The sequence below is a fragment of the Halichoeres trimaculatus genome, unplaced genomic scaffold (genome assembly GCF_033239565.1).
Source record: "Halichoeres trimaculatus isolate MK-OKI-2021-1 unplaced genomic scaffold, fHalTri1.1 fHalTri1_scaffold_5, whole genome shotgun sequence".
Lineage (NCBI taxonomy): Eukaryota > Metazoa > Chordata > Actinopteri > Labriformes > Labridae > Halichoeres > Halichoeres trimaculatus.
The window spans coordinates 26,832,499-26,850,449 of NW_027437183.1; the positions used below are offsets into that span (position 1 = coordinate 26,832,499).

Below are 17,951 nucleotides of genomic sequence, written 5' to 3' on the forward strand. Positions count from 1 at the left end.
CACAGCACAAGTGGAGAATGGTCGTCTGATGGAAACAAAAGGCAGAGGATGAGGAGCGGTGTGCCAGGAAACCTGCCGGCTGCAGGCGCAGCGCCTCGCTTGTGCCCAAGTAGAAAACAAGAGGAAGGCGGGAAGGGAAGACGGAGAGGAGAAAGGGCAGGGAGGAAGGGATAGAGGGAGTAAAAGCTGGTTATGGATAGGAGGGTCTGTGAAAGTGTTGTTACTTTAAAACTATTTGTATTTGTTAGGTGTGTTTTTAAAACTGCATTTTTTAGGATTTTACTAAACTTTCTTTAATACCTTTTTAAAAGTTTCCAAACTCATTAGAATCTGCTAAAATCTTCTTCAAAGATTGTACAAAAAGATACAGAGTCAGTGAACTGGAATTATGTTATTATTATTTTTTTTACTCATACAGTGGAGCTGCTTTCTATCTAATAAACATAGCAGATGCTTATATGTATGGCAGCATTTCATAGTAACCAAAGCAGAATTCAATTAATTTCTAATTAACATCTGCACAGAGGTAAGTGTTAATGATATCAAATCCCAACTGTTTGATCAATTTACATTTGTCATCATGAAAAGACTGCCAATTGTTGCTCCAGTTGCTGGAGCTATAAGAGTAATTTCCATCTAATGTTCACATTGAAATGATATTGACACAATTAAGAAAGTGGACAAAGTTTTGTAACACTAGTAGTTAAGGGGTGTTAATATATTGTTTAGTGACAGCAATTAAAGAAATTCTCCAAATGGTAATTTCTAATTAGACGGCATTCTTTTACAAAGTGAAATGAAGGCGTGGTGACTAATTAAAGTCTTGTGGTAATTAGAATACAGCTTAGTTAAGAAAACCTGCCTGTGCTACAGTAGGCAACGTCTTCATCACTCCCAAATCAACTGGCCATATTAACAGCAGGTCTATAGAGTGAAATGAGAAAGTTACTTGTGCACGCTGGATAAAGTCTAAAGGCCTCATGTTCTCCACTGGCTCTTTCTCTCCCTCTCAAAGTGCTTCTTTCTTGTCTTCCTCCCTGTCTCCCAACCCTCCGGCAACGCTGTAAAATAGAAACCTAACCTCAATATTTTCCCTCACGGTACTGGGACTTGCTGGCCCATTAAATTCCCCTTCCCATGTGTCAGCTTGCACATTTCCACCATGAAATTTTCGTATAATTAAACTTTCTTAATGATTTATAAGCTACAATAATAGCCGTAAGTATTTCAGAGCAGGTTAAAGGGACAGCCTTTAAGTGCACACCGGGGGATGACCCTATTTTAACACAGTTTCGGATGGGTGACTCTCAGCTGGAGACGAGGATGGATCGGGCGAGGGAGAGTGGGATTGACGGAGGGAGGGAGTAAACGAGAGGGCCTAACAAGGGTGGTTGGAGGAGGAGGCTGAGACCTTTGTGCCGTAACTCAGGGTGAGACTGACATCAGGGGGAACCAAGGGCTCCCTGAACCCTGGCAGGGTGGAGACAGCTTACCGTAGATGGACAGGGAGACACACACTACACACACGCCCGCACACACACACAGACACACAGAGCAGGCCTAAGCTTTAACAAAGACAGATAACTTGACGGAGAGAAGGAAACCCGGGAGTGGGATAGGAAGAGGGAAAAACTTAATTAAGGGAAAAAGACATGGGTAAAAAAAGAGCCTGTCACCAGATAAAACTCGCGTTGTTTCACATAATTCATTAATAAATCAGCAGCAAGAGAACCATGATATACCAAATAAAATAGAATCAACAAAATACAAGAAATTAAAGTGATCTCAAAAGGGAAATTATTCATAAAAGCCAAAGAAGCCCACTTCTTCCTGAAGAGTTAAACACACTAAACACACAAAGTTTACTCAATAAAAAAAAAGCAATACAGATTTAAAGACTTTGAATGCATGTTTTGGAGTATACATGCACACACACACACACACCCACATTCAAAATACACACACACACTTACCCACACATGCATACACAGATGTTTGCTCTCTGCTGCCTCTCTGACGGCGAGGCTGATATGATTGCCACTTAGGAAATCAGTGTGTTTTCACACCACTCTCAGCTCTGCCAAAGCTAATGTGTTAAATATCCATCGGGTACTGCTGTCCATTTCTGAGACACACACACACATACACGCACACACACACACGGACACGGACACACACACACACAGCCTTAGGGGCTGATAAACACTGATTCCTTGTACTAACTGAGCCACAGTTGGTACCCAAGCCAACATTTCTAAATTGGGGTGCAGTGAGAAAATGCTATGATGTGGAATTTTCCGTCACTTCTTCTAAATTTGTGACAATGGGATTTAAGCAGCTACAGATTTACGATTGTGTGACTTTTTTCACTTTTTGCCATCAAGAACTTCACCTATCTTACTTTCCTTTTTTTTAAACTCCACTGTTCTATACAAACTCACTTCTGAGCTACTCAAATCAACATATGAAGTCCAGCTTCAGTAAGTGTTTTGAAAAGGTGGAGCCTGTTAATGGTGAAAATCTACCAAATGTCCCAGTGGACTGTTTTTCACCTTAGCTGTGAAGTGAGGAGGGGGAAGAGGAGGAAAAGGAAACAAAAACAACAAATCTAGAGGCACCTGCTGTTCTGCACATTACTGTCAAATCAGGTGTATGTGTGTGTGTTTCTTTTTTTTATTTTGGTGTGTGTGTCTGTGTCCCTTCAGGGCTGCAGGAGGGAGGTTCTCAGGGGAGGTATTTTGTTTAAACTTCCAGGGCCACTTGACCCATCTTAGAGTGTAAAACTGTGCATGGTCAAACGACAAAAAAAGTACTTTTTGGGGGAAAAATAAAGAAGGGGGGAAGGTTTAAGGCTGTGTTAATGAAAGTGACAAAGACTGAGTTCTTTTCTTCAGATATCATTCTGTACTTTTCATATTTTCTCAGACTGTGCAGTGAAGGGGAAACAGAGAGACAGAAAAAGAGAAACAAAAGTAAGAGGAAAAGAAAAATCAGGCCCTGTGATCACCCTGTACTCAAAGGAAGGAGAGAAAGAGAGAGGGAGAAAAACCACGGAGGCCAAATGAAATTAATGGAAATATATAACAATCTGAAATTAACTTCTTTTTGCCAGTAGCCATGATTTAAAACACTTTTTTAACGAGAGAGAGGATGAGTCAGAAAAGAAAAAAGAGGAGAAGGGGTTGAGGCCATTTTACAAATTGGACAGGCTGGAGGAAGCTCCAAGTTAATTTGCCCCATCATCTAAAAACTTTGCACTTCTCAAGGCAAACCAGCTTAAATTATTATTTTTATGCCCAAATTATTGAAGACATAAGACCAAAAGATTAGAAATAATACTAATGTGCCATATGAGAAAATACAATGTAATTCAATTACCTGATTAAACAGGCAGGGCAAAGCAAAAAACATTTTAATACCTGAATTATATCAGGATGTTCCATTGGACCAGATTTCTCAAGTTATTCCTCCTGGCTTTAAATACACATTTAAATCCCATGGATGGTCTAATGTGAAGAGCAAAAATGAATAGGAAACATTTTTACAGCTTAACTAAAATTAAGAAGTAATAAAGTAATATTTGAATTAAAGTAAAACTGCACACAGTTATTAAAAGAGTAAAAAAAAATTCTACTGCCTTATTTTTTTATCATTATGATCTTGATTGTAATAATTCTCAAGTGTTGTTTACATGAGATGTGGAAATTTTGAATGACACATCACAATAGCAATCACTTCCTTTGTTATTCTTGTGTAATATCTTATATTGTTGTTTAATAAAACAATATGCCTCACAACTACAGCAGTATATTTTTGAGTACATAATGAAATCACCGCGCTGGTTCCCTTAATGAATTAAATGTAAAACCTACAAAAAGTAACACACTAGTTGAGTGCTTTTCAAGTGATATTATTGATTAAAAACAAAGCCTGAGAGGAGAGTGAAGAACACACACAAACACACATACAGGGCACACACACACACACTAACACACACACACAATCCAGTATAAAGTATATTATTAATCTTATAAAAAAAGCAATTAAATCAAAGTGGTATAGAGCCTGAAGCTATGAGGACTGTCAATTCTGCTGGAAATGCCACAGAAGATTACAGTTGGGTTTGTGGATTCCATGAACCCTTTTTTTGATTAGGGAGTCAATTATTTCTCATTACCGAAGATGCTATTTCGGAAAAAGACCTTGTCAGTCAATCATGCAAAAAGTCCTCGAAAAAGCGTGAATAAACCATTAAAGAGAGAGGCGGACGGGGGAGGTGGGGGGAGAGCAAGCTGACCCTTTTCCCCACCCAAACTCCTACTTGTAGTCAAATTACCTTTTTAACTATTACACCTCTGTCAGGTCTTTGTCAGCGTATGGTAATTAGGGCCTTCAGTGGAGAACATTTGAAAAGAAAACAGTATATTTATTAGTTTATCTCAGAGAAAGGCATTTACCCAGAGCTGAAGGTAAGTTTGAATGTGGTGATTATCTTGTCATTTTCAGGCTGTTTGTCGAGGAGTGTGTGTGAGTGTGCACGTTATTAGGTGTTTGTGTGTGCTTGTCAGTGTGAGTGAATGCTCGTGTATATAACTCCAGGTAATGTGCTGTTGTTGTAGTGTGTGTGCGCGGGTGTGTGTGTGTAAGGCCGTATTCATGTGCATTCATACACATTATAACATATATTCAAACATGCACATGTGTGTGTGTGTGTGTGCGTGTGTGTGTGTGTGTGTAGCTGCTTTCCGCACACTGATAGGCGAGCGCAGCACATTTCTCCCGTCCTCTTTGTTCTGTGTTGGGTTTGACACCTCTAAACAATAGCAGCGCTTCACTTCGCCCAGCCCCAGCCCACCACCACCACCAACCACACGCTGCATGGACGGGAGCTGCCAATTAGCACTATCAAACACCCCTCATCAGCTGTCTGCTTACCACAAAAAGAAAAAAATCCCCTAAACAAATCAATAATTCAGAGCTTCCTTCAAAAACAATCACACTCATGAGTGGACTTTGGAGAAGTGAGTGCGGTCACTTATTGTATGGTATGGATTCTGTATGTAGAGAAGTGGTTGCTCACAACAAGCTCTCAACTAGCTGATTAGAAACAAAGATCTGCTCCCTCTTTGCGTTCTTGACCCGACACGAATACTCCAATGTCTAAACCTTTTGGAAAAGAGTGCAGTCTTTTAGAGCATGTCCTTTTTCCTCACTCACAAAACTTGAGAAATGTCTCACTTTCTCTTTGTAGTTTGTCTACCTTTGTTTTATGCCACTATCTGTGAGCTGTGTTTGGCGGCCACCGGGCAGCCAGACAACACGGTGTGACCCAGGGGGAAGTAACAACGACGAGGGAAGAGAGAAGTGAGAGGGGGCCTGTCATGGAGAGAGGGTCTCCAAGGGCCGGAGGTGAGCAGAGGTGTCTGGGAGATGACTGTCGCTTCTCTCGGTGGTCCAAGCCCTTTTCATTAACCTACACCCCTGGGTTCAGCAAACAGAAACAGGGGGTGGGAGTAGGGGGAACAGAGGGGGGTGTGTACGGGTTCACAGCACTGACCACCAGAGACCTGCTGCCTGCCTGCCTGCCTGCCTGCCTTCCTGTCTGTCTGAATGCAGATCAGTCTCAAACATTACAGACGAGGAAGTGCTTTTTAACAAAATACAGAAACATGCACAGGCACACAAACACAAACCAAACAAACACACTCACAAACACACAAAAATACACACATGGAAGCCTGCTAAGGGAAAGAGAGGGGTAACAAAGGACAGGCAGTGCCCCCTAGTGTTTTCATCAAAGAGAAATCAAACCAAATCAACTTACCATCACACCTAGCAAAGCCACAAACACAGAGAGGTGGAAGAGTGGGGGTTGGATTAGTGAAGTGGAGGGGGCAGGACACCAGAGGCAGAAAAAAGAGGGACGGAGGGAGCAGGGGGAGAAGAAAGGATGGAAGTTGAGGACAGCGTATGAAGGAGGGATGGGGGTGTGTTGTACATACTAGATGTCTGGTGGCTGTGGAGGGTTAAAAAATGTCTCGACACCACCAAGATGTTTTCAATGTAGGAGGCTGAGAGAGTGAGGGAGTGTGTGTGAGCCAGAAGGAGAGGGAGAGAGAGAGGAGGGCAGGCCATGCATGAAAGCCAATGTCAGAGGAGTCCAGAAGAATCATCGGGTGTGAAGCCATCTAATGGGAAAGTAGAATATATATATATGAGACTGTGACACACACCCGCACACATACGAACACGGACAGTGTGAGTTACTAAGCCACCCGATGTGTCTTGGTGTCTGATCTGCACATGAACCACGAGCTAATGAGTGACATGACAGGAGGAAGTGAAACATTTCTCACTGAGGCAACAAAGATGCTTTTAGGAGCTAAACAAACTCATACTTAAAGAAAAATAACACATGTACACACAGATCAATGCATCTTGAAAAAAAAAAAGTGCAGATCTGGGCATGTTTCCTCTTTATTTTAACCAAGGTGGCACATCAACCTTCATGTTACCCCCATGAAACAAGGTCTACCCTTCAGTGAGTTCCACTTTTAGCTTCAAGCCAGCAAAGACATCAAAGGCTGTGCCACACCAGGAGCCTCTCTCATTCTCCTTCTCCCTTCCTCTCACTTTCTCCCTTCCTTTTTGCTCTTTCATAACCCCCATCGTATTTCACAGCACATAAAGCCCTAAAATGGCACATAAAACAGTTCATCTCTTTTCACTGTCAGCTTTCCAGGCTTAAAAAATTAAATATGTTTTACTGCAGGTACATAACTAAAACACACCCAGGGAAAAAATGCCGTAAAAGACTCAAACCAGGCTTTCCATAAGTATGGGAGGCTATTGAGCTGGGTATAGATCAGCTGAATAGCCAATAAGGGGTATTTCAAGCTTAAAGTGCAGGGTAAATGAAGTGATGGAGACAGTGGGAAGTTGTCAGATTCTTTCTTAGGCCACCAGTCGCCAGTTCGTTTTGACTATAAACACCAAGATTTGTGCAGAAAAAACATTTTCTGCAGGTGATGCAATGACACTGAAAATTTTCTCTGGAAACCCGCTAAAAGAATGCGGTGACCCTGATGCTGAGGGCTTGGAGTGGGCAAGGCAGAAAAACACCACTGAATACCAACATCGAATTCAATGAACTTTAAAAGCAGAGAGAGCAGAGGGTGAAGGAGGAAGGCGATGATGGAGACGCAGGGTTTGAAAGTAAGAGCAAAAAGGATGAGAGGGAGGACGGCAGAAGGAGAACTAGAGGAGGGAAAGAGGGTTTAAACTTCAACCCCAGAGTCACTGAGTTCACTGACATTTGCACCAGGATCCGCCTAGCTGTTCCTCACAGCTTTTCAGAAGCAACACTCGCCCTCCTTTCATTTCCTAAGACACATTCTTCCTCCTACATTCGCTGCCGAATGAGACCATTCACAGTGTTCGGGACAGAGAAAGGAGACAAACACAGAAAAGCAAACTGAATTGAATGTGTTGAATTCGGCTGATGCCTGTGTGACAATTTGCAACCCCGTATGTCCTCAAGATCTCTCTCGTTTATTGTATGCATTCTTATGGAGGAATTAACAAGGGGGGAGGAAAAAATGACATGTGACAAGCGATTCATTTGAGCTGTCAACGTGTCATCTTCACATATTCAAACCTCACGTCAACCACGTATCCCCTCCCTGCTGAAGGTGACCCGGGTCGTAACCAGCTGACACGCCACGGCACAGCAGGTGAATGCGTGGAAACAACACAGTGGGAGCAACGGCTACCGAGGATTCGTGGGGAGCAACAATGGGCAAGTTTTATCAAAAGAGTCTGATACGAAAAAAAAAACATTACTTGGTAAAAGGGAACGAATGGGATTACTTCTCTACGAAGCGAGTTTGCATTTCAGGTGAGAAAGGCTCGTCTTTTACAGAAAACTGCTCTTACATTACACAAGTGACTGACAAAATTTAACACATAAGAGGTTTATACAATTAATCCACAGTGATTTAGAGCTATTTTTCTAATTGCATGAAGTACTGTGAGAAGGAGGAAGTAGGAAAAAACTGGCGATCTCAGACTGAGACTTTTGTTAAAAAATGTGTGAAGAAAAGAGACAGGAGTGAGGTCAGTCTCGAGAGAAGCAACGTGGTCATAAGACAGCAAAGACTGAAGTAGCAAGGCCGATGTGAAGTTGAGGTTAAGAGATGAGGGAAAATGAAAGTAACTGAATCTGAAGCAGAGGGGAAGGGCAAAAAAAAAAATAGTGAAAGAGAGCATATACACAGGGGCACAAGATAAAAGGAAGAAAATTCAAAAAGGTAAGTTTTCAGAGAAGTGGTAGGAGATAGTAGGCAGTAGGAGGGTGACCAAAAGAAACTCAGAATAGTGTAAGAGCTGTACAAAAATAAGAAAAAAAAGAATATCATCAAGGAGTGGTTTGACATTTTTCAAAACGGGCCAAGGGGCAAAGTGAAAATGAGCAGGTGAAGGACGGTTTCGCTGAGAATTAAGGATGGTAAAAGACAACGGCAGACAGACACAGAAAGAAGCGAAACAAGTGGACAGCAGTGCCCAACGGGTTTTAAAGAGTGAATGAAAGAGCAAGAGAGGTCTGGAGCAGAGGGAAGGGAAGAGAGTGAGACCTTGCCTCTAAGGCAACGAGCCGAGAGGATCGAGAGAGGCAGACAAAGCTGCACACTGCTCTCACACGGCAGAACAAAGAGGAGAGGTGCATCATGGGAGTCTGAGCCTTGCGCCGCCGCTGACGCCATACTGGAAAAACACACAATAGCACGCATGCACAAATTATAATGGAAATACATATGGCTCGAAGTTACCTCAGAGAAGACGCCAGGCTTACAGAACTCTGTTTTGATTTAAGAGAGTGTGAAGCCAAATAATATATATATTTTTTAGAAATCCTTATCCTTAGATGACTGCAGATTACAACCACTGTATATTTTTACAGTACAAGCACACAATCTCGCTTACATGAAGAATTTGTTATGGATCTGTCAGAGAGAAGTTTTCCTGAATACAAAATAAAAAAAAATCTGGGGAACAGTATTGACTTTCTGATAACATAAAAGCATCATTCTAAAACAGGGTGGAGAGAAAGGAAATCCTCAGTAAATCAAAACTGTATCCTTGTTGACCAAGTGAGCAAGTATGAATAAAAGACTGCTCTGTCTGAGAATCTATAAGGACAGCAATGAGTGTGGAGGAGTGAAAAAAAGCAAGAGGAGAAATACTCTAATAAAAAAAAAAAGCTGAGGGGGGAGGAACTATGGCTGTTCATATTTTAGCAGCACTTCAGGTATGAGTTGAAATGCTAATATCTGCGTGTGGCCTGAGCTTTCTGTGAGTCTCTCTTCAAACCTGATTATGTGCATATATGCATGTGTTTACTCCTGTAAAAGCAGATTATATCAGGTTATTGTGTCTATCTACTCACGCTCACCCTACAAGCAGCTAGCTCAGGGAAACACCGGCTGAAGGAGCGAAGACACAGGGGTGGCAGGGTGAAAGTGCTTATTACTTTCTCAGTTTAAGTGTCAGAATTCAAAGGTAAAGTATGCAAAATTATGAAGATATTGGCTCTAAAGTTTCCATCTACCCTCTCTGACTCTTACTTCTCCCTTTCTTGTACTCTTTCTTTCCTCTCCACCTCTCTCAGTTGGCCTCTCTCCCTTCCTCCGGCAGGTCTGCTACGCCAGAGCTGTAGCTGAACTCTGAGTAGCACTGTCTCCGGGAAAAAACAAAGTGATCAATGTGAGAAGGCACGGGGCGCTCATGGACAGGCCAATCAATGGTGGAAAGAACCTTGCCCAGGGCCTTATGCAAATGGAAGCACGTCCCGTAACCTCGGGAGTGAACATGCGCACTAGATCAATGGGACGAGGGTAGAACCTTACAGCAAGATCAGCCTCAGCCAGTAAATATGTAATGATGAATCCCCCAAGATTTCACTGAACTCAAATGAACTTCAACCAGCTCGGCTTCTTATATCACAAAGTGGCAGAAGAGACCTTGTGTTGAGGAGGTGGGGTGCAGGGTGGGTGTGGATTTAAAAGAGCCTTTGCTTCATGATGTTCTGAGGACAGATGGACTTTTCACTTCCTTTTCACTGGGGAAGGAAAAAAAACAGAAAGACAATAAGGTGAGAGGAGACTTATGAATAGTCACCTCAGTGATACTTGTTTGAGGTCTAATGATTTTCAATTATGTAACCATGGGAACATCTGTGTGTTTTGAGGGATGCAGGAGAAGACTTGGCCACCATAAGGACCTGGTGAGGGTGTCCTCAAACAATTTAAACAGTTTAACCAAGGATGGGAGAAGAAAAACTATTCTAAACTCACAGCTGACATTTAACAGTTTCCTTAAAGACACCAGGCTGAGATTTCTATCATTAAAAATTTTCTAAAAGCTAATAAGCAGTAGTACACAGCCTGATTACGTACAAGGTAAGTAAAACACTGCAGATGTGTTAATTTATGTTTCTGTGCAGAACAGCTGAACATTCAAACAATGGACTAATATTTAGGAAAGAAAAAAAAACAGGGAGAGAAATAGAAAGTGATATACTGTGAAAAAACTATAGGACCCAAACAGCCAGAAACAGGCACCTAAGATAGAAACAACAATGTATAGAAGTGATCCTGAAGCGTATTGACTGATTTCCTGTGCCAGAGCTTTAAGTGAGAGCAACAACTCCATGTCTGCCTCTGGGCTGTGTGGTACACTATAGGAGAATTTGATCAAAACAAAACTTATAAATACAGAAATATATTTATATATCCTGGAGATTTTTTTAAGACTGTAAAAATGAAAGTAATGGCTGGTTGTTGGCTGTATTTCAGATAACCTTTCTGACCCTGCGCCATCCCAAAGACACACAAAAGTTAGGGAAACAAGCATTTTTGTTCTGCATGTAGCCCAGTCTGGCTCTCGCCTTTTTACTGAGACATTGTGTAGTGATGTAACAAGTAAAACAGAGATGCAATTAAGTATAAATAATGTAGAGTATAATAGAGTATATGTATAACCTGAAGAGATATTCACAACAAACAAAACATACAGTGATTTTGCTAAGTGTGCAGAACCGTTGTGTGACTTTGCATCAAAATGATAATGACAACAATATGAAAATAAATAAATGTCGTTAAAAATATTTTTTTCAAAACTAATGAAGCAGCAGGGAGGGAGAGAAAGAGAAGTAGAATGAAAGATGTGAGTAAAAATTCTCAACCCCCTTAATCCTCTCCAGCACCATAAATGTAATCTAGAAACCAAAGATGCTCCTGAAACATAGAGAGGAACACCAACAAAGGTGAGAATAATGGCGACGTATTGAAGGGAATACTTCACAAAGCCCATTGTGCGAGTATCCTTTTCAGGCAGCAAACCCGCTGTAATTTGGTCTGCGTCATCTGCCTCTAGTCACAATGCAGCACTGCAGCTTTGAAATGGATGGCAAATGAAGGCCATTTGTACATAATCACAGCAGATAGAAGAATTCAGAGGCCCTACAATGTGTTGTTGAGGTGGGAAGAAAGACCTTGGTCTATCTGTGGCAGTCAGTGCAGCTAAGGTTTGGCAAGGGAGGTCCCTTTTTTCTAGAAACAAGCAAATCAATTCAAATCAAATCAGCTTGCTAGCCGTGACATTTAAACAGTTCAATTTACATCCTTATGTTAAGAGGAGAGCGGCTCTCTAAGACGCCTATTCATTCTCAGAGAAATTAGACGTCTATATTTCAGCCGCTTAATAGAGCAAATATGCTGTAGCTTACTGAGGAAGAAACCGTGTCTTTTCATGGTGCACAAAGGGCCGGGCATTGTCTATCATTACAAGCAGAGCACAAAAACACAGAGAAGGATAATACACATAATATAGACAGGAGTGGAAAACAGCACCATGCATGATATGCACACATTACAGCATACACACACACACACATGAAAGTGCGTACCCACGTGCAAACACATGCACATACTTTCTCAGTGGTGATAGTGTATGTCCTGAGGGCTGCTGTCCTGCTGTGCAGGCTGGCAGGCACTTTTGTCATGGTGGTCCTTTTGTTTCACATCAAACAAAACGCCACAGCTTTGCATACGGCTCCACTAATTTCTGCTAGTGTGCCCCAGCCATTTATCATCGCCTCTCACCCTCTCCTCCTCTGCTCCTCTCCTCCCCTAACGTGGCTCTGATAGCTGCTCTCCACCAAGCTGTTCTGCTCAGGACGATACTAGCGTCTCCAGGCTAAGGGTGACACACACAGATGTGCACATGTGAATATATACAGACACACACACACACACACACACACACACACAAACTCAGGACAGGCAGACTAATGTGTGAGCCCACTTGCAGACATAGGCAGACACACGCACACATGCACATCAGCACACGCAGACAGATGCACGCACAGGAAACTGCACCACTACTGCAGCGCTTGCACGCCCGCTAGCTATGGAGAACCTTGAGATAAAAACAAACCTTCTCTTCATCCCCTCCAGAAGCAATAGACAGGCTAGCATTCAGACTTTGGAGGCGGCCGAGACGTGCATACAACATTAGATGAGGGGATTTTTTAGAGGTTGCTTATATACAACTTCACAGTTGAGATGATTTTGTCAACAAATTAAAGCAATTTTTGTTTGTGTGGTGATGAACTCAGGTGAAGGTTGTGTTTTTGCATAAAGAGTATTCCAGAGAAGTGAAGAGGAAAATGTCTTTATTCAAGGGGGACCATATTTTTTGCTTTATGACTGTGTTTTAGACAGTGCAGTAAAATCACACTAACTTTACAGCAACACATTTAATAAATGTAAGTGTATATCTGAATGTTTAGGTTTCTATGTCACCAAATTATAAAGTAAAAATGGGGGTCATTTAGAATAGTTAAACTCCAATCCATTTCATTTTTACTTGTGCATGTATATTTTCTGCTGTTTCTGGAGGCAGGCTGTTAAATGAGCAAAGACTGGAAACAGAAGCGCCATGTGTTCAGAGGGCTGTTACCATGCCAGTCATGGAGCTGTACAGACCACTGCCAGACCAAGAGTCCTGCACAGGGGGCAGAGTTGGCACTGCTGCTGCCCTGAGGGTCACAACGACAGGGAGAGGGGGGAAATAAGAAGGAAACAAAAAGAGATATGAAAAAGAGTGGGATTGCACACACTGCAGGGATGAGGTTTGGTATGTTATGTAATAAAGATTAATGATTTTGTACCTGTAGACTTAATATGTAAATTATAAAAGGGTAAAGTGTGCAGCAGAATGACAATGAGCTTGTTTTGAAAACTCTTGGTGGTAAATAATTGGGGACGCTCAGACAGAAAATGTAAGTATCTGCCTTTTCTTTCTCGCAATTCAAAGTGTGAATCTAATTAGGCAAGAAAAAAAGCCCAGCGTTATAGAATAAACATATTGTTCCTCTTACATCCTCCTATACTGTACATTTACACGCTCATTTAGTCTGAGGATGCCATATCATCGCAGCAAAATTCAATCACTTTCGACACTCCTAGCTATGTACAACAAACTTCTCAGACTCAGAATGATTCACCCAGCAGTGTTTCATCTCTCTCATCCTCCACACAAAACAGTATAGCGATGAAGTCCACAAGGAGTGAAGAAATCCTCCATGTCTGTCTGTCTCACCTCAAGCATCTTTGCCCACTCTGGTACTGAGACACAATATACACACACTCAGACACACACACACACACACACATATATATACCGAGTGAAACATGAAACCAAGAACGACAGAGGCTGAAACAGATGGCTCAATATAGAAAGTGTAGAGGAAATAGTCTAAAAGCATGTACAGTGGACACAGAGGAGACTTCAAATCTGTAATCATGTTTTGAGGGGCTGTTGTGGCGGCTGGCTGGTTGTCTGGTTGGCACCCACACATTTGTGTACTGTGAGACAGATGCATTCTTACATAAGACCTTATATAATGTTGCCCTGTCCTATCCAATAAGAGCGCTCCTTCTTCACTTTGTGAGCTGGAAGGTTAGTGCGGGTTAGACAACCTTTCCTCAGTGAAGCTTTGACTTATACTTGCGTCCAGCCCCCCTGCACTCCTGGCGACGAAGAATAATGAAAAGGTTGAATGATCTAAGAGAGATGAGGGAGTGGTCTTATGTTGAGGTTTTGCCTTCCATACTCTTTCTAGGCTTTTATTTCCAGTTTTCCTGCAGGTGGAAAAGGAAAAAGGCTCGAGACATTAAGAAACTTGGCTGGTTTGTGTGAGTATGAGATGGGGATAGTCTGAAAGAACGTCCACAGCAATGCTTAAACCCTCCAGATTTTAAAGAGGAAAGTAGAATACTGGGCTCAAAACAAAGTAGCTCTATTGAGAAGAACATGACCCATCTTCCTTTAAATCCATACAGCTAAGAGAGACAGAGGAGGAGGAGCAGGGAGGAGCAGCCTGGCCAAGCATGAAAGCAGATGTCAGAGGAGACTGTAAGGGAGAAATAGAGAGAAGGAGAGATCTGAAAAACACTGAACTGAGATGGATAGATGGACTCTATGATAGCTAAAGAATGATAGAGAGGGTAAAAAGGGCAAAAGAAGTGGGGGTGAAGCACAGAAAGAGCGAGCAGCCTTCCCCCTGCAGCGCCAGCCTCTCTTTCTCTCTCACGCTCTCATTCAAAGGCAGTTAGCTCCTCTTTGATGTATCTATAATTAGTCAGTACACACTGTGAAGTGTTTTAAAAGAAATCAAATTGCAATGAAACACTTGAGCGCTCCAAACAGGGGCTAACATGCTCCGGAGCAAGGGGAGCGAGCAGGAGAAATTAATGGCGGGCCTTTTTGATGTGCTTGATCAGAAATGTATTTATTAACTGCAAAGGGGAACAGTAATTAACCCGCAGACAGCTTGTTTTCTCTGGGTCTTCTCATGTGTCAAACCGTTCATCCCGCAAGGCTCCACTCTCCACTCGCCTGCCCATGCGCGCACACTTCCCTTCCCGTCCCGCTGGACCACTTTCTCCTCAATTAAGTCGATGGTGTGCACATGTTTATATGCCTGTGTGTGTGTGCTTCTGTTTAAGAATGTGCAGAAACATGGTGGTATAGTAGATAGTCGCTAAAAAAAAAATCATATGTGAGTTGCATTATGGTAGTTCTGCAAAGTGCATGTTAAACCCAGGAAGAATACTGAGAGCCTCTGGATTAAAAGCAAAAATCTTTGAGGGAGAAACAATCCTTTCTGTAAAAAAAAAAAAAAATTCTGCTCGATAGACCCAACACTTGAGATGCTCATAGTTAAATGACTGTGATGAAGGGCAGCTATTAAAATCTATAAATGTTCATGCTGTGGGTGTCTGAGTTAGTGTAAAGCTAATATGGGTGAAGGAGGTAGGAGACAGACACTTCAGTGTTCTTGAGGGAAACCTGACAATGGCAAGTCCCAACAACCAGTCACTTAAAGTTAACACAAGGATCTTTCAAGTCTCCTTTTTTGATGTTATCTTCCCCTTATAGCATATGCTATATGCAGTGTATTTATATATGCACATACTGTTTTCACATGACAAGGACATCACATGAAAGAGTGCAGTTAGAACCTCCTCAAGGCCTTTATATGCACAGAGAAGAAGTGAGTCTGACTGAGGGAAACACAGAGAGACAGAAAGAGACAAATAGAGAGAATAGCTAGTCCTCGTCACACAGCGAGAAAGCCCAGGAGATTGTGAGGCTGTCACGGACAAAACACTGCATGAATATTTAGCAGCCAAATTAAAATTACAAAATACTAAACAAAAAAGAGTAGGTGAAAGAGACAGAAAGAGAAAATATTCCTGAAAACACCAGTGGGACAAGTGCCCACCTTTAATCCCCCCTGCTAGCCGTACCCTCATTGTGCCGCCTCCCTCCTCTTCCTCTTCCTCAGAAAAAAGGAGAGATATGTCCTGAATAATATGGGATGTGGTGAGTGTAGCAGTAAATCCTTCAGATCAAGTAACCAGCAGACTGGTGATGTATCCCAGCTCTCAGATCATAGAGAGGCTTGCAAACACAACTAGCACAGTATGTTAGCCTGCAGAGCTGAGTACAGTGCAGCCCATTGCATTAAACGCTAACGCAGCTAGCATATTGTGTTTGAAATAATCCTGGCACTTGGCCAAGCAGGTCGCAGAAGTTGTTGTAGGAATTTAAAAAGCTGCAAATTAAAGAGAGTAAGGATAAAAATATCTAAATCAAACATTATTTCTGGTATTTTCATTTGCTTCCCTATCAATGTACTACTGTATGTTGGACTCCATATGGGTAAATGGCAGAAAATTGAAACATATTGTAGCTTCTTAACGAGCCCAAACAATCAATTGGGACTATTTTGTCTGTACTTATAACAGAAAAAAAACATTATTTTTCTTCGCTTTTTATCATCCACAAAACCCTTTGCATGTAGTTGTCACAGACTGTTAAAAAAAAGACATCCGCTTGCTCGGCTCAAAGTAAGGTCTCCACAAAAACTGCTCCCCCTGGTGGCTGGCTGCAGTATAGGTTAAAAAATCAGTCTCTCCAGTCATTCCAGATGAGCTGTGGTCAAACTTTAGAAAATTAATACACCTCGTAGAAATGTTTCTCACGTCCGGTTGTTGTGGTGATTTGAAGATATCATTTGGCTGTCTTGTATTCAAGTCCTCTTTTTTTCTGAAAAGTTTTGTTTTCATTAGTTATACAAGATTAAAAACAAGGTTTTACGTAACGTTTATCGTTTATACGTAAATCTACACATAAAAGATGTATACAGCGGCTAATGTAAAGCTAACAGGCTACAAGCATTAATCTCACCCTTAACCATCTCCCACATGCTACTCTTATTGTGTTTCTTTCTAGACACAAACCTTTACAATCAGCTGACTCTGGTCATTGCACAGACAGAAAGTAATGATCAATATATGTTGGACATCACACCAAACCAAAGACGAGCATTAACCTTAAAAGTCTTCATATAACCCGCAAAAGACCCACTGTGGGCCCATTTAGCTGAAAGGTGCACATATAAAGCCAAGATGATGGTCAAACTTTATTTTCACCCTCCCCTGTGTGTCATTAATTCCTTTAAATCCACTTCCCTCCCACCATTTTTCAACCTATCCTTTGTCTCTGCCGCAGATTTCACTTTACAGAAAGCTGTTGTTGCATTGCCACCCCTACAATCTTTGTCCAGCTCTCACCATTTTCCTGTTTTTCTGCTGTTCTTGATGTGTAACAGGGGTGGACCCAGTTGAAGGATGAACTTGAGTTTTCTAGAGTTGTACATAAACGGAGAAACTAAGGGGTATTTATTTTTATTGTTCCACAAGGTTTACACATTGTTACTCTCCTGGCCGTCTCCTGAGGTGACCAGTGCTGGCATTGCTTTGCATGTCTGAAAAAAAGTGTGTGTTTCTGCGTGTCAGTGTCTGAAAATTTGTAGTTTTGTGTTGGGTGTTAGTTTAAACTGTATCACTCTTACTGTCCTTAGCTTAGCTATTGGACAATGCAGATGGACATGTTAGCTTGTTACTGACATGGGTGTGTTGTGTGTCTTTTTGTCAGTTGGAAACAGTAGAAGAGGAAAAATAAAACACTCACCAATTCAACAAAGGACAGACCTCCATAGCTGTGGGCCAGGATGAAAACATTCTTGGCTTCTGCTTTGGACACAAAGTGATCCCACACGTAAAGCACATGTTCTTCTGAGGAACCATTTTCCTGCAACACACAAAAAAACAAGTAAAAGTGAAAAAGTGAAGTCTTACAAGCTTAAAGGCCCCTTTTGAACTCAATCTGAGACATGGGTCCATCAAAAAGGGTGAAGCATCAATTGAGTTATCAGAGTCCTAGAAATTTGTCTCTACAGCATCAAAACTTGCACCCTGGGGCCACCTGAAAACAAAGGTCTAAACGAGAAACAAAAAGTGTTGGTGGCCCGAGGTGAT

The 17,951-nt window shown here is 41.8% G+C and overlaps 1 protein-coding gene across 2 annotated transcripts in view; it reads right to left on the reverse strand.

The window, feature by feature from the left end:
- arb2a (ARB2 cotranscriptional regulator A) overlaps positions 1 to 17,951 on the reverse strand; it is a 157,418-nt gene that overhangs the window by 65,323 nt on the left and 74,144 nt on the right. For both annotated transcript variants that reach the window (XM_074670747.1, XM_074670746.1), the window contains exon 8: positions 17,605 to 17,724. In XM_074670747.1, the coding sequence (XP_074526848.1) occupies positions 17,605 to 17,724 (120 nt within the window). The remainder of the gene's footprint in view (positions 1 to 17,604; positions 17,725 to 17,951) is intronic.